General features: G+C 41.0%; 2 protein-coding genes across 11 annotated transcripts in view; both read left to right on the forward strand.

Moving 5' to 3' along the window:
* pcloa (piccolo presynaptic cytomatrix protein a) overlaps positions 1-6,088 on the forward strand; it is a 35,723-nt gene extending 29,635 nt beyond the window's left edge. For 4 of the 9 annotated variants that reach the window (XM_086021786.1, XM_086021787.1, XM_086021783.1 and 1 more), the window contains 10 exons: positions 24-154; positions 612-638; positions 1,077-1,170; positions 1,503-1,574; positions 1,655-1,892; positions 4,240-4,381; positions 4,501-4,556; positions 4,723-4,857; positions 5,253-5,398; positions 5,474-6,088. In XM_086021786.1, coding sequence (XP_085877912.1) covers positions 24-154; positions 612-638; positions 1,077-1,170; positions 1,503-1,574; positions 1,655-1,892; positions 4,240-4,381; positions 4,501-4,556; positions 4,723-4,857; positions 5,253-5,398; positions 5,474-5,617 — 1,185 coding nt within the window. In that variant the 3' untranslated portion in view covers positions 5,618-6,088. Of the gene's footprint in view, positions 1-23; positions 155-611; positions 639-1,076; positions 1,171-1,502; positions 1,575-1,654; positions 1,893-2,789; positions 3,051-3,125; positions 3,894-4,239; positions 4,382-4,500; positions 4,557-4,722; positions 4,858-5,252; positions 5,399-5,473 lie in introns of those variants that run through there. The other 5 variants (XM_086021789.1, XM_086021791.1, XM_086021788.1 and 2 more) reach the window with 4 other exon arrangements.
* Positions 6,089-6,231: 143 nt separating this feature from the next.
* Positions 6,232-17,181, forward strand: part of LOC147126643 (voltage-dependent calcium channel subunit alpha-2/delta-1-like) — a 50,770-nt gene continuing 39,820 nt past the window's right edge. For both annotated transcript variants that reach the window (XM_086022061.1, XM_086022062.1), the window contains exons 1-6: positions 6,232-9,095; positions 9,179-9,227; positions 11,098-11,201; positions 11,391-11,428; positions 12,257-12,362; positions 12,893-12,983. In XM_086022061.1, the coding sequence (XP_085878187.1) occupies positions 11,417-11,428; positions 12,257-12,362; positions 12,893-12,983 (209 nt within the window). In that variant the 5' untranslated portion in view covers positions 6,232-9,095; positions 9,179-9,227; positions 11,098-11,201; positions 11,391-11,416. The remainder of the gene's footprint in view (positions 9,096-9,178; positions 9,228-11,097; positions 11,202-11,390; positions 11,429-12,256; positions 12,363-12,892; positions 12,984-17,181) is intronic.

The following is a 17,181-nucleotide window of genomic DNA, read 5'->3' on the forward strand; positions in this document are numbered from 1 at the left end:
AATCACGCTGCTTCTTGTTGCAGCTTCAAATCCACTACGACAAGCAGCTGGGCAACCTGATCGTGCACGTCCTGCAGGCGCGGAACCTGGCGCCGCGCGACAACAACGGCTACTCGGACCCCTTTGTTAAAGTGTACCTTCTGCCGGGACGAGGGTGAGTCCAAATATCTTTTCATCCAGGCTTGTAAAATAAAGCAAATACTCCTTTCATGTTTTGGGCTTCTCTCCTCTCAGCACCACACCGTTCCACGATAGGGCTGTAAAAAAAATAAATAAATAAAAAAAAATCAATAGCGCTGCAATACGAGCGCCATTCTCACTGAAATTGCACTCAAGGTAATCGAGCCGCTTCCTGTTTCCAAGCTCGCTGGAGGCAATTTGGACACAGGTGCCTACACACCAACTAAGGCAAAAATGATTATTGTTGTATTGGATCTCGTTGGTGCAGGTGTACCTAATGAAATGGCCAGTGTGCCGTGCCCGCCCCCCCCACCTCCCTCCTGACACTGAAACTAGACCCCAACCCACACGTCTCACACTCACTCCCTCTGACTATTGATTTTTTTTTTTGTATGTTCTCTATATTTAATGCATGCTGGACCCCCCCTCAGTCAGGTCATGGTTGTCCAGAACGCCAGGTATGTGATTGACACTTTTGTTTGTGTTTTCTTGGTTGTCAGTTTTGGTGAAGGTAAAAGACATTTAAAAAAAAAATGTGCTCCTGCTCATTTTGATCAAATATAGGTCACCCTTGTCCTAACCAAACTAACCCTGCACTCTACCCAAAATATTTTTAAAAAATCGTCCACGCTAACGTGCTAACACTTGTTTCTGAATCATATTGCTACAATTAGCATTCACTTTTTAGCAACCTACCGGATTTAAAGTTTCTCTCTTTTCCAACCTTTCCATCGACGCACGCCACATTGTGCAAGTTCCCTAATGATGTGCATCCCGTCCATTCTCACCCCTCGTCCGCCCTCCTGTCACATGGGTCTGTTGCGCTCTCGCTTTATGTGTAAATAATGAAATGGATGGTGTCCCCACCCCCCTTCTTACTGTCCCCCACCCACCAGTGCTGAAAACAAGAGAAGGTCCAAGCATGCGGGCAAGAGCCTGAACCCCGAGTGGAACCAGACGGTCATCTATAAGAATATCCACCTGGAGCAGGTAGAAAACGGTCTTGCACCAGCAAATCAGATGGGTTTGAATTCAATGTCCGCCCCCTAACGTTTGCTTCAAGATTTACCGGTGTAACCATGTTTATACAAACCTCAAATATAAGAATAAAAATCATTCAAAATTGCCTTGCTTTTGCCCGTTGATCATAAAATGAGTCGGGCCTTAAGACTTAATAATAATTTTGTCATGCAGTGCCATCTAGTGGTTGCTTTAAGGAATCAAAACACAACCTTGTTGCTCTAAACTTGAGATCAACAAATGGCATAAGCATCATGTTAATAAATGTTTATGTCTAATTCTCACTGTCTGTGTATGTTCAGTTACGGAAAAAGACCCTGGAGGTGAGCGTGTGGGATTACGACAAGTGTTCCTCCAATGATTTCCTTGGAGAGGTAAGTAGCCATCCCTCCAATTGGTTCCTATTTTATCTTCTTAGTTTCACCACTTGATTTTTCTCCCCGCGGATGTCCAGGTCCTTATCGACCTGTCCAACACGGCCCAGCTGGACAACGTCCCACGGTGGCTGCCCCTCAAGCCGCAGACGGAGGGGGAGCACCACCGCCGCTCCCACCAAGGCCGACACGGCTCCTCCAAAACCTCCTCGCAGCACTCGTCCCCTAAAACCACCGGCTCCGCCCACGAGCAGGACTCGCCCAAATCGTCTGTGATCAAAAGCCGAAGTCACGGCATCTTTCCCGATCCAGCAAAGGGTAGGAGAACGGCGGGTTCCCGCTCGCTCACACCTCCCGCTTGATGTTTGCACTCCCACCATCGTAGCTTCAGCGTCATGCTTTTTGCTTTCCCATGGTCTGTCTTCTTGGTTGCCATGGTCACCCAGCTCCGAGGCCTCGCTTTAGCCAGCGTGACTGTTAGACCTGAATCCCCCGTGTCTCATTTTGGTTTCTACAACAATTCTAAGTCTCTCAAGTTTGTTAAAAAATTATCTTTCACCGCATCCCGTTGATGCAGCAAACAAGTCGGGCCTGAATTCACGGCCTCTCGTTCTTTCCTCTATGACTGAGATAACCTCTTTGATGGAAATGTTAGCTCTATGAAAATAATGGTTTTAAACCACAGCCCGCTTAGTCAAGTTGTGCCTGTAGTCAATGTGTCTCTGATTTGTTTTATTCATGATGAAGCAACATGAGTTTGTTTATACTAATTCAAAATCCTTCAAAGTTTCTGCCCATTTTCAAGTAATTCAGACCCGAATTACGTCTCTTACTGGTTGTATTAACCCTGAGGAAAATGACTATTTTGAAACAAGTCTCTGCCCAATTAGTCAGCATACAAATCGGGTCTCCTAAATTAAATCCCTTTGGGTCCTTTATATAACCATGTCAAAATAAATCACAGTTAATCCTGGACTATCAAATACAATTATAAAATATCTCAACATAACTACAAAATGGTCCTGGACCACAGCCCACTTAGGCAGCAAACAAGTCAGCCTGAATTCTGTCTTTGTGGTTCCTTTAAGACTTGGCGACGCAACTTTGATGACACAAATTACAAATTTGTAAAAAGTTATTTCACCTGGTATCGTACCACAGCCCATTTAGGCAGCAATTGTTTGCCGGTTAATTTGGTGAATGTGATTGTTTTAGACACACAGGTGCCCCCTCTCGAGAAATGTCACAGTAGCCCCAGCAGGTCGAAGCCGTCCCCGTCCGAAGGCCAGAGCCAAAGCCCCAGCCGCGGACATGTGCCGCAAGCTCGCCCGCGCACCTCCAAAAGCGCCGTATGGCAACAACGCCATCAGGATGGCGGCGCCGGGAGCGGCCAAGACGTTGCCATAGCAACAACAACAACAATGGGTGACACAGGGCCGACGCAGCAGCAACCGCCGCCGCAACGCCTCCAGCCAAGTAAACCAAGACGCAAATAAAAGCCAGCGCAGCATGGCCGCCTCGCACTCATCAGCCTTTTTTTTTTTTCTTCAGTTTGATTCTTTTTTTATTTTTTATTTTATTTTTATGACCTCCCCCAAGCTCACTTGAGATGTGATACGGTACCTCACAGTCATCACCTCCAGAAATCCGCCACTAGAGGACGCCAGAACTTTCTTTGAGACACCATGGCAAATTGTAGCAACACACTAAACCCCTTAAATTTGTAAAAACCCTGCAGAATAATCACATTTTCTAAACATAATCATGTGCTTATATGATGTATTTGAATCTTTATTAACAATTTACAACATTTTCCCTCCCTGAGATGGCATTATCTTTTTTTTTCACCAAAAACATATCTGAGGCTCCTCCTGAAGGCTGTGCATGCAGCCCCCTCCTTTCTTTTTTCATTCATTTGAAAAACTACGGTACCCACAATGCACCTCTGCAGCAGCCGCACACCCCTGTGCATGTGATTGACCGACAAGTGGACGTGAAGAGCGCTCTCTCTCAATCTCCATCTTCCTCCTCCTCTTCCCATCTTCAACTTTGACACACAAACTTTGTCTCCTGGGGTTGGAACACCCTCCCCCCGCCACGCCGACAACGCCCCCCTCCAACTCCCCCTACACCCAAAATGACCACCTCCAGGCCTACCAGGCCGCCAGAGACACAGCGTAGTCGGTGTGCTCACCATTCAGAGAGGCCAATCCGATTGGTTGCCTGCCCTGCCGTCGCCGGCCAATGGGAGCAGAGCGGACGGCCGTCACCTGACCCTCAGGAAGGCCGTGTCGGAGGAGAGGCCCCACGTTGCCCGAGGTGAGCCCCCCAAAATCCCCCCCCCCCCCCTCCCTGTGGTGTGAGAGGATGCTACTAACCTGCAGGGAAACGAGAAAGGACTGCAGGCTGAGATCCATGCAGTGAGATGCACACTTTTTTCGTGAGCCCTGTGTGTCGTCGCCATGGATACCGCTCAGCATCACAACATAAAAACCTGACCTAAAATATAACCCAGACTAATGATGTCCTGATTGGTCTCACGTGCGTTACATAACGTGGTTGTCTGTCGTCCATGTTCCATTAGCGTGCTTTTCATTACCAGTCTGTCCGTCCCGTGTCGCTGTCCGCCTTTTATCCACGCTCACGGTGTGATCGTGTCCCGTAGCCCGCGCCAGCTACAGGTCGGGTGAAGCTCCCATGACGGCGGCCTCGCTGGACAGCGGCCTGAGCGGGAGCGCCTACAGCTTGCTGGACGAGGATGCAGAGATGAATGAGGTGGACAGCGCCATCTTCCAGGTGCCCCGATTGTGAGTCCCGTGTTTTTACAGACATTTGCGGCATGAATTCCTTTAAAAATATAGATTTGTTTTGAATTTAGAATGAATACATTTTAGATTTTATTTACATTTTTTTTTTCTTTATTTAGTGGGAAGATTCCAAATGGCACTGATGGGATGAAATCCTCCATGGGTGATTCTGATGGTAAGACAAAAATAATTTGTATTAATCATTCCCACTCTATCTTTGGAAGCCATGTTATTTTTTTTGCTGTGTTGTTATTGTCAGTGCTAATGGACACCAGATGTTTGGCATCAATATATTGTATTAAAGATATGAAATGACTAATAGGTTTGTCCTCCTGGTGCAGGTAAGTCACAGGTGATGGGTGAGATAAAAATTGCGCTGAAGAAGGAAGTTCGGACGGAGGGAGACCACTTGGTCCTGGAGATTCTGCAGTGTCGCAATATCACCTACAAATTCAAGACTGCAGACCACCTGCCTGGTAATTTTTTTTATAGCATATATATATATATATATATATATATATATATATATATATATATATATTAGTGCTGTCAAGCGATTACATTTTTTTAAGTAATTAATCGCAAAATTTCCCATGATTGATCGCGATTAATCGTATTTTTCAACTACCATTTTTTATTAAGCTTGGAACCGTTATTTACTTCAGTAAAATCTTGGAATGAATGTAGAAAAAAAAAAAAGTATATTTCGATTCAAAGACCATGCTAATAGCTTTATTTCGATTCAAAGACTGTTCTAGAACGATACACCAAAGGCGTACAACTAATATGGTATTTGAATTTGGCTGTGTAAACTGTGCATATTATTTTGGATTTCCTATATATATACCTAATATATATCTGGCCCACCCAGACCTCTACGTGAAGCTGTACGTGGTGAACATCGCCACGCAGAAGCGCATCATCAAGAAGAAGACGCGCGTGTGCCGCCACGACCGCGAGCCCTCCTTCAACGAGACCTTCCGCTTCTGCATGAACCCGGCGGGGCACTCCCTGCAGGTGAACGACGTCGCCTGCCATTTCACCCCCCCCCAGGAAAAAAAAAATGAAACTAAGCCGGCGCTTCCTTCCCAGCTTTTCCTGGTGTCCAACGGCGGCAAGTTCGTGAAGAAGACGCTGATCGGCGAGGCCTATGTGTGGCTGGATAAGGTGGACCTGCGTAAGCGTGTGGTCAGCTGGCACAAACTGCTCGCCAGCGCCGCTCAGATCCACTCCTAGGCGGAGGGTCTCATCTGATAACCCCACGTGGGGGGGGGGGGGGTAGCGGGGGGGAGATAGATTCATTTAACTTGCAGGAGCTCGCCACAGAACCCAAGCAGGAAGTGGAGCACGCAAGCAAGCAGGTACAAAACACTCGTCATAACCACACACGAAATACAGGGACACACATGTACAATAGATGCTCATTCACCCCCTTTGAAAGCATTTGTCAATGAGTATTTATTTTTCTATTAGAAGGAAGCATAAATCTTTATTCGTTCTTCATGTGCGCAAGAAGGGAAGTCATATAGCCAACACACACTACCTAGCATTCCACTTCGGGACCTTATTTAATGAGAGCAAACAGAGTTCTATTATCATTTATTTAAGAATATTGCTTTATATGAAATTGGAGTATTGGTGCAACTTACACCTTGTACATAACAAAATGTCCTAGCGGGAATGATGAAATATATGGAACATATTGTATGTGTGTGTGTGTATATATATATATATATATATATATATATATATATATATATATATATATATATATATATATATATATATATATATATATATATATATATATATATATATATATATATATATATATATATATATATATATATATATATACACATTTATATATACACATTTATATATATATATATACATACATTTATATATATATATATACATATATACATTTATATATATATATATACATATATACATTTATATATATATAGATATATATAGATATACATATAATAATTTTTATCACAGACAATCAAGTCTTGATGATGGTGACATTACGGTTTCCCCACACAATGCCCCAATTTACAGTCGTGTGTCTTTTTTGTGCACTTTTCCTCCTCGAATGTAAAAGCGGCTTCACGGTAAAAAAGGTCATTGTTTGATCCACGTTCTGAAATATTGTTGTTATTGTTTTTTTAAGTGGTTCGTTGTTTTCTATGCAACCTCGACAAGAAACCGCGGCAACCACGTCTCCGTTTTCCAGCAAACACTGAAATATGAAACAGTGACACATTTGTAATATTTTTATTTATTCATTTTTTTATACATATGTATTGTATATGTTTATTTATTTTTAATATTTCCATTTGTATTTATATATGTTTATGTATTTTATCGACATATTCATTGCCATTTAATGGTATTATTTATTCTCAGTGAAACCATTTCTTTTCCAACAATGACGGACTGAAATATCACCCCCAAAAAATAATTTAGCTAAGTTTATTCTTTATTTATTTATTGCCACTCGATTGCGTTACTTATCTCCATCTTCCAGTCATGGTGATGTGAAACAATGGATTTTTTTCTTTTGGAATACACTTGATTTTTTTTTAAACTTATTTACGTTGACTATTTAATGGTAGAATTTCTTCCCTATGCTACGGTTTGTTATGTTTACAGTACATATTGGCTGTGCTTTTTCTATCTGCATATTCGTAGTGCTTGTTTACAAAGTTATGTTCCAAAGGCCTGAAACTCAGAGAACTTTTTCCCGTTTACAGAGAATTCCGATAAAAACACCTCCCTGCATTTTCTCGCTTAATTTCCAGCAATGACCAAAAAGAGACTTTCTGATTTCAAGGTCACCGTGCGTGTGCGTCATTAAAATGATAATTATTATTGTCATTTGGTCTGTCTTTAGAATTACCAACACACACACACACACACACATTGGAGCGTGTAAATACATTATCTTTTTTTAAATACACCAGGCTTCGGGAGCAATAGGTCTTTTAATGGAAAAAAAAAAGAAGAAAAAAGACCAGTGTGTGTGGTCACTTGATTTTCTCTCGGTCAATGTACAGTACAGTGTTTACTAACCGCACACACACTTGGACAGCTCGAGTAGTCGCAGGAGAATCGTCGATGTGCTCACACTGGATGTTGCATGTTCCCTTGGTGGCTCATACTATTTTTGTGTCCAGATTATGATTATGAATACATTAAAAAAAGAGAATGACATGTAGAGAAGGATCTAGAACAAAATGTTATGGTTGAGGGTTGGGCCGGAGGCGGGGCTATTTATTGATAATATATGCTGACTGTACAAAGATAATGATTGTCCAGTTCTTTCCCCCCCACACACTTGTAAGTAAACAGAAAATAATCTATCTATACTGTTATGGTTTTGTGATTGTATACAGGAGGTATTGATAAATTATGCAATTTGTGCTGTAAAAAAATGGCTGTTGCCCGCCCCATGTCTAAATATTAAATATGAGTCCAAATGAGGGCTTGTTGCGTTGTTATTTTGTGGGTGGGTTAATCCTGGGGTATGGTTTTAGGTAAAGGTTGCCCAGAGTAAGAGGGATAGGATTTTATTTTTTTATTTTTTATTTTTAAGGATTATGGGTGTGTTTGAAGCAGTTCTTTAGAGTTTTTGGATAGGGTTCTAGGTTCTCCAGATATTCAGAGGTTATAAATTCTTGGAAATTTTAAGGTTTCAGGTTCTTTAGAGGACTCAAAGGTAGTTGACATGTTCTGCAGAGGTTCTCCAGAGTTATAGAGATAGGATTTTAGGTTTTTCTGAGGACTAGGGGTAGGACTTAAAGATCTTCAGAGAACTAGAGTCTGTGTTAGAGGCTTTTCGCGGATTTAGGGTCGTGTTTCCGGTGTTTGTTTTTTTAGAGGATTTGGTTCAGTTTAGCGGTGCCCCAGATTTTGGGTTAAAAATTGTTTTGAAGTTCAAGGGTAGTGTTACCGGTCATCAAAGGATTGATGGTAGATTACAGGTTCTGCAGAAGACTCGACTTTGTTAGAGGTTCTAATAGTCATATGGGTTGGAGTTCAGGTTTTTCTGAAGACAAGGGCCAGTGTTTAAAGACCTTCAGAACAACTAGGAGTTGTGAGAAGAGGCTTTTTAGTGGAGTGTAGAGTAGGTTTTCATGTAGTTCTTTAGAGGATTTTGGTAGGGTTTTAAGTGATCCAGATAGTCAAGGGTTAGAGTTAAAGGTTCTTGAGGGGTAATTTAGAGGATTCAGTTTCTTCAGATAATCAGATAGATTGAAGGTTCGCCAGAGTTTTGCGGGCTGTAGAGCTTTTTCTGAAAGAAGGTAGAGAATCGGGTAGAGCTTTGGGGGTATGATCAGGGGATTTTAGGATACTCAACAGGTTTGGTCTTAAAGTTCTTCAGAGCATTAGAGTAACATTTCAGTTTTATCAGGGATTTAGAGGTAGGGTTAGCGGTTTTTCCATGTGTACAGTTAGAGATTTTTCAGATGATTAGACAGTTCTTAGGGTTAGAATAAAAAGGCAGTCCTTAGGGTTAGGATAAAATTCTTCTCAATTTGTAAACCATGGCTGCTCTTCAGATTAAGTTCACAGAGATGAAGTGACGGGAGTTGACCAAAAGATGGCGCCAAGTGTTTTCTGTTTGAACATGGAAATCCGGTAGCTTCATCGTGTATGGAGGATTTCATTGATCTGCGTCCTGTGAGATCTCCTTCAAATAGAGGTAAGAAGAAGAAACCTAAAAAAAAAAAAAGAATTCTGATTTTCTCCCAATTCAATGAGCTTCTCCCTCCAAAATCCTTGCAGGATTCTAGATCATCACCAGAAAGATTACACTACCCTCCTGGACCAAACGGTATCTACTGAGCACACGCACACTTCTAGAGTTCTACCAGCAGAGGGTGAAAAACGCCTGGTGTGTGTCCATTTCTTTGTGACCTTCGAGGTCATATGCTTTATGTGTTCCAGCCAGCACCTGTTGGACTCTGCGGCTGTGAATCTAAACCACCAATTGAAATTCTATTAAGTGACCTTTCCTTTGGGGACCAAACTCTGAAAAATTAGCATATTCTAGTCTTCGAAGGTCATTTTGACATTGAGATGTGGAAATGCAACACTCACGGCTGGATCAAAGAACCTCTCATCTCTCTCCGTTCTGTCTTTTCTTTTATGTCTGCTTAGTTGTCATTCATCCTTCTTGCCTCTTTCTCTGATTGATTCTTCTGATCTGCACTTCTAAAGATGTTTGTACTTCATTGCCTTCAAAGACGCCACTCGAAAACGCAACAGTCGCGCTATCACTTGCAGAATAGATAAACACTAAGGAAACTGGGAGGATTTTCCTTAGTGTTCAAATCAAAACAATTATCAAACAACCTGTCATCTTTTAGGTTAAATGCAAAATAGACGCCAACTGATAGTTCCATTTTGTTTTTAGTTTTAACATCCCGAAGCTAGCGTTGAGGATAGCACTGAGCCTTCACGTCCAATCACCTCCGATTCCCCCCCGTGAGCCGGCTTCTTGTCACTGGACGCCGGCGGCCGTCCGGAACTTTCTGCTCCTGACAACACGGCTCGGCCTCACCGTAATGCGATCAGTCAGCAGGCAGCACCGAGCGAGGGCCGAGTGAGGCCAACGACGTCCTGAGACGAGACGTCATATCATACACGCGCTCGCTTACATGTCAACAAGGCGACACTATGACAGATGGGAAGCTGAATTCGGGCTTTTTTTTTTTTTTTTTTTTTTTTTTTTTTTTTTTTTTTAAGATGACCTCCAAAATGTCGACGTCTGATAGCGATCAAGTCAACACTGAGAGTGTCACGCTCAATGCGTCACAAACTAGCCAACATCTGAACATAGGAGCATGAGAGGCTGCTGAATTTGGATCGGATACAGAAAAGAAAATAATAATAAAAAGTCAAATGTGATATTTATTTATTTTTACTTTTGCACATTAAAAAACTTTCCAAAAAAATCTTATTTTTAAGTGGCAATATAAAATGGAGGGATTTCCTTTTTGTAAAATCACAGCCTAGTCGAAGACCAAAATGTGTTCAAATTTAGATTTGTTTTCCAATTTGAATGTTATTTTTTTCCTGATTGAACTATTTTTTATTTAAAATGATTTCTTTTTTCAAGTATAATTTTTTGGGCCATTCAAAACAACATTTTTAACTGTGTATTTTGTCAGATGAAATGAATTTAATTTTCATTTATATTTCAATTATATTATTTTTTTAAAATTCAATTAGCTTTATTTTGAGTTTTAGACTTTTTGAAAAGAACAAACTGTCTTCTATATTTTTTATTTTAAAGCTTCTATTTTAAAAAATATTCAATCCGTGTTTACTTTTCCTCTTCTTAAAAAAATCATTTTATATATTTGAATGCATGCATCCATGTGATTCTACTAAGCTAGATGCTGGGAAATCACATTCAGGTTATTTCGGGCCAAGAATCCGATTTGACAGCCAGGATATGACAAGACCTGACCGGGGATGCACTCTGAAAGCGCTCGTTGACATTTTTTCACAGTGACTCCCAAAATGATCCCTGAATGCAGTATACAGTATATGCTCACATTTTAAAAAATGTCAACAAGTTCAGTTTGCGGCCACTAACCGCTGACCCGTGCTCTTGTGTTGTCGTGAGATTGTAAATGACTTTATGTTGACTTTCTTTTCTTGATTGCAACTCTTAATTTGACTCTTTAAATTAAAAGCAACAACAACAGCAGTGTGGCTCAGCTATGAGGAGTTGGCGTGGAGACTGTGTACGCACGCAGGCGTTGCTATGGTGACAGAAGCTGGGCAATTCCCTGGACAGGTGGGTGGAGATGGAGGCTGGTGACAAGGATGCACCTGCATGCTTGCAGGCGCATACACACAAACACATGATCATTGCTAATTCATTCACAAACACATATATTATCTGTAACGTGCATGCTCACATCAACCTTTTTGAGAAACCTTACCTTGGTGACTCAAAAAGCTTTTTTCTTTTTTTTTTTTTCAGGATTTCAGTCCGAAAAGTGAAGCTCAATGGTATATTTGGTTAGTTTGAATGCTATTATTATATATCTTGCTTTATATTTCTCTTGTAAAAGATGTAAACAGCTGCTTATGCATTAGTATTGATTGACTCCACCCACCAATTCTGCTAGGCAACAAGTGACCACACAGGAAGAAGAATTTGGGCGGGTTTTCAATGCTAGCTTGTAAGCTAAAGGTTCGTTTTTGATGTTTAATGACGTTTCGTAATGAATTAAAAAGAATGTTTGTTGTTGTTAGGGTTATTAGATTGCTTATGGAAGAGGATTTCATAGTAAAATAACGTTAAGACTGGTTATTGGAGTTTTCCTTTCCTGCTACTTGATAAAATCCATCGTTCCATTTTGATTTCCATAGTACTAAATACAAGCTTTTTACAATAGCTTAATATTAGGTTGTTCTTTTTTTAAACATTTAATGTTATTAGAATACAAATGCAATAGACATTTAATTTAATGCGCCTTGATTGAATTCTGCCGAGCAACCAGTGACCACCCAGCAACCAGAATGTAAGTTTAACATTAATTTGACTTGTAATGGTTTTGTAAAGCAAAATTTTCATTAAATAATTGTATTTGTGGTTTAGTAAATGCTTATGGAAGATAATTATGTAGTTGAAATAACGTTTAGATGTGTTATTCTAGTTTTCCTGGTACAGTGAATGAACTATGTAGCCTAGCTTAGCTGTTGGCTTTTTACTTGGATTTTAGTCATGCGAAAGAGATTTTAGATCTTATTTTCCCCCAGTTTGATTATAAAAAATAATGTTGATTGAATTTTAGGGGGTTCACAGCAAATATGTGTATTTTCATACAATTATGTTTTGCTTAGGTTTCACTATTTGGCAAAAAAAAAAAAAATGAAACGGCCCCTGAATTCTGCCAAGCAACAAGTATAAGGCATTCCCAGGAAGAGGAATCCGCGGACAAGCTTCTAAGTATGTTAGTTGTTTTAATAGGCTTAACAACGAATTACTTTTGCTTATTAAATATACTATGTACAATAATGTATGTGTTTAAAGAGTTTAAAATTGTTTAAATAAGAGTAGTGACATTTTCTAATACAGTATGTAGCCTAGCTTAGCTGCTGGAAATTTTAAATTTCTGTCATAAAACATCAGTAATGGTAAATAAAAAGGTAAGATGGTTATAGTTATTTACACTTCTGTTGGGGGGGGATAACCCTTTTTTCCCCCGCATATAACAATTACTTTTCTTGAATATTAATTCAACATGTGTCCACACCCACAATCCAGTATTTCTCACAGTGTAACACTAAAAAAAGAAAGGGGGGATTGCCCACAAGCATCAGCTTTGGGAGTGGGGGGCGGTCTGTGTGGAGAGATTTGTCTCGCGTGTGTGTGTGCACACGTTTGGCGGACGAGTGCAGCAAAGCAGGACGCGCGGCGACGTGGATTTGTGGAGCTGCTTTCGTTTTTATTTCCCCTTGTTTTTGTTTTGTTTTCAGCGTTCCCCACGATGGATTACTGCGTGTGCGTACTTTTGCTGCTCTCCAGCGTCTCCTGCGTGTCTGGTGGTCAGTTCCCCAACGAGCACATGTGAGTATACTAAAGTGACATTTTGTTGTTTATGGCTATAAATTCTCACCAAAAGAAGGCAACACGTGTTATCATGCGAGCATAACATGTCATCAAGTTATGAAATATGATTTTTATTTTCTTTTTTGGGGAATGGGAGGGTTCTTTTCTGCTCAGGAGTGATCATGTGTATGTCGGTGTGTGAATAACTTCTATCTACACAGTATTTTGGTGAAATTTGTGTGTTGATTGGATCCCCGAACAGATACACAAACATGACATTATTATTATTATTATTTTTACATAAATGTGCAGTAGTGTGTTTTGTGTGTTTTTCTGTTTTTTTGTTTTTTTTTAATAGGAGTGTGCAATTGTTTATTTGGACCCTCCCACCCCAACACACATTGTAGAGTTTTAAATATGAGTGTGCAAGTGTGTTTATTTGGACCCTCAGACACATTGCAGGTTTTGTTTTTAAATATGGGCTCATACAGGAATGTGTTTGCGTTATGTATTTATTTTGACCTACACATGCTGCATTTAAAAAAATGTATATCAACGTACAGGTGTGTCTTTGAAATAGAGTTAGATTATTGTGATGAAGTAGTAATAGAAGATTTATTACTAATATGTGGTACATACCTATTCCCTATTCGCGACTTTATTTTGACACGCAGCTGGCAATATGTGGACAAAACTATTGGGACACGACTCCACCCACAGCAAGTGGAATGTAAACAGAATCCGCTCTCCATCCTCACCAAACTCATCCGAGTTTATCTTGTTGTGTTCGTCATCGAACGACTGAAGTTGAATCAACAGGTTTGTTAAAAAAAAGAAAAACAAAAGAAAGAAAAAAAAGTAATCCAGATGATCCCAAGCCGTCGCCGCCCTTGTTCTTCTTCCCCTCCCCGCCCCGCCCCGCCCTCATCCTCATTGCTAGTGGTGGTGAGCCACCATGGCACTCAGCCTAATGGCCCGAGTGCGATGATGTCAGACTTGCAGAGTATATTTCGCTAAGTGAATTGATCCATGGCTCGGTTGCGCAAGGCGGGTACTCAACATGGCTGCTGCTATGGTGTTATTATTATCCTTATAACTTGGATGTTTACACTTTATGGAAGCCTCACCAGGCCAGGCCTTGCCTTTAAAAACCATACACACTCAAAAGTCATATATACTACAGTCGAATGTGAGGATGGGGACCCCAAATGGACAAAAATAGTACCTGCACCTCACATGCACATGATATTGTGTTTGATGAAACACAATCAATTTATATCCATTAATTATGAGATTACTCAATTCTAAACCTTTTCGATAGCGGCAGCCCTGGATGTACCGAGGTTGCTTACACCTGTTGGAGAGATAAAGGCTACATCTCTTCTATTGGATCAAGGTACTAGTATTGTTTTTGGCACAGTGCATCGCCTTGGTTTCGTGTTCATCTTGTGTCTTCCGTCTTCTTCTCTTGCCTGGAGCGAGACGTGTTAACTTTATCCACTCTCAAAAGTTTTGATGTCATAGATCAGCAGTAGGCCAAGAGATGTGGAGACATAAGAAGAAGAAGAAGAAGAGACATAGTCGCTTTTCTCTATTGTGTACGCGGCCGTGTATTGATCCTCACTCCAAAACAAGACCTCATCCTCCTCTTCTCTCGGTCACTTCTCCCACTCAACCCCCACTTTTGTCTTTTTTTATTTTTTTTATTTTAAGGCTAACTCGATTTCATGCTTAGCTAAAGAGCCATGCCTCTCTGCCCGCTGTCTTGTCTCTGGCAATCTCCGCCGTAATGTGAGGAGGCACTTTATATGAAAACAACATTGAACAGGGGTGGGTATGGTGGAGTCAGGTTGATCGCACTTCAAACATGGCGACACAAAGTCAACGATGAGATGATCCCAAGCAGTTAGTTGATAGTTTTTGTGTTCGATACAAGCTTCAATTGACTTGTCATAGGGAAAGGATTAGCAACCGCAAGTCATTCATGGACTTTCTCACACTCCCACTTTAATCCCCTTTGTCCCCGTCTCAACCTGGTGGGATTTATTTAGATGGGCGCCGGTCTTTGAGGAAGCGGGCGTCGTCTGGATCCCGGCCTCGGAGGGGCAACGGGTTGTGGAAAGCCGAGAAAGTTTCTCTTGGTAGATTTTTATGCGAAGCAACTCATGTGCGTACCTCACATCCCCTCGCTGCGCACGGGGAATTTTTCCACTGCTCCGTTACCAAGGCAACCTGGGGAATGGCTAACAGCTGTTTGGATGGCAGGCATGTCCAGGGCAGGAAGCACATCTGTATACTCGCATTAAAGCATGGCGATGTTTCCTTTTACGACTGTGCCGCCCCATAGTATAGTGGATGCTTGGATGTCATACATGATCCAGGAATCTATTTTGTTTGGATCTGTCATGAATTTTCCTGTTTAAAAAAACACAGAAATGTTGATTTACAACACTTTTGCATTAGGAACTCTCGTGTAAATGTAAAGAAGTGACATAAGTGAATGTGGTTCATCATCAGTACCGCCTTTGGCAATGATGACTTTTTTTTGGTATTCATTAGTAAACTTTTAAAATACTGATTTCAGTAACATTTTATCATTAGGAACTATCAAGCACATTTAAAATGAATGTATACACAGCACTGTGGTTAATCACATTTAAAAGCAAAAAATCTGAAGCTGTTGAGTACTGCTTCCTGTTTTTGTTTTTTTATCATTAAACTTTGAAAACGCTGTTTTCAGTAACATTTTAACATTGGGAACTATCAGATATGCACTGCGTTTAATAGTCACTCTTAAATGTTAACACCTGCTTTTGGTGAGTAGAACATTACCCATTCTTCGTTTTCCTGTCATCACACTTATTGTCGCTGATTACAACGATTTGCGAAAAAAAAATAAAAAATGTTAGATTCAATTTGAATTTTCTTTCACAATGTTACTTAAACAGCATGTCCAATGTTGGTCCCGAAAATTTAGGTACCTTCAGGCTATTCATGTCGCTTTCCCCCCCAAAGTATCCTTTGTGTAAATAAAGGCTATTATCTCGGAATATCTGCTCAAGCGCTTCCCATTAAGGCATCTCGTCAGGCACTCGAGGCATTAAGTGCTTAAAATATCTCTGGGGTGCTAGTGGGGTGTGCAACACAAAAGTGGGCTCTTGAACGGAGTGTAATGGCTTTAGTTAGAGTCCCCTTTATGGAGCGCTAGTGGCGTACAGCGCTCAGGGAACGAGTACCCACTACTGCACTAATGTGTAGGCGTGCAGTTAATTGGACATTTTGGCCAAATGGCGGTGAACTGGGACGGCGGGTTCTATAGTTATACACATGGCCAGATATGGTGTATTTTTATATATGTTGCGGGGAGCGGCTAAACGGATGGATGCACGGTGACGTTGAGCTGAAAGTATGGAGGTGTCGGTGCGCTCGTCCCCGTGGTGTTGTCGGAAATGACAATGAGCAAATCCAAAAATGGCTGCAGGACTGAAAAGATGACAAAACCGTGGTACTTTTCACATTTGGTAGAACTGGCAGAGCACATTTCCATAATAAACATCTTGTATCCCAATCCAAAACCAACAGGATACTTGCTTTGGATACTGTTAAATCTTAAATCAGTTAAGCGCTAAAACCACTACACACAAATCTAACCGGAGACATTTTGTTCAGCAGGTATCATTCAAAATAAATTGGGTTCCTGCCGACGTAAGTGACCTAATGCCTTGATATTTGAAGGTAGGTTGTTGGCTGTACCTTGTCCCCAGACAGTCGCCCAGACCCTTTCGTTTCTTAAATGATAGCAACTGTCTGGTTTTAGCTTAGACTTGGCTTCTTCGCTTGACCGATTTGTCGAAAGAACATCATTTGTTTTCCGTATGGGCCGATAACAAGGCCGTGAGACGTTTACAAAGGCAGCAATTACTGCGTTATTGACCTTAATACAAAAGATAAATGTCGTCGCTCGTCCCGTGGTGATACATGGCAGCTTTTTATGCCAACTTTTTTTGTTTTATCTTGCTAAGATTGGCTTGAATTACGTGGACTCCTTTTAATGAAAAGGTCACAGTGGTAGTAAACAAATATCCTCCCACCGTGTGTGTTTTTGCCTCCCCCAAATTGGATGCCTTGTGGTCTGAGCTCTTTTTAGCAATTCCCTAAGTGACTCTGCTGCTTTCATCCCCATCAGTCTCCAAGTACTGATGAGGGGTTGCAATTA

This window comes from Filicampus tigris, chromosome 22 (assembly GCF_054856515.1).
Source record: "Filicampus tigris isolate MCC_2025a chromosome 22, RoL_Ftig_1.0, whole genome shotgun sequence".
NCBI lineage: Eukaryota > Metazoa > Chordata > Actinopteri > Syngnathiformes > Syngnathidae > Filicampus > Filicampus tigris.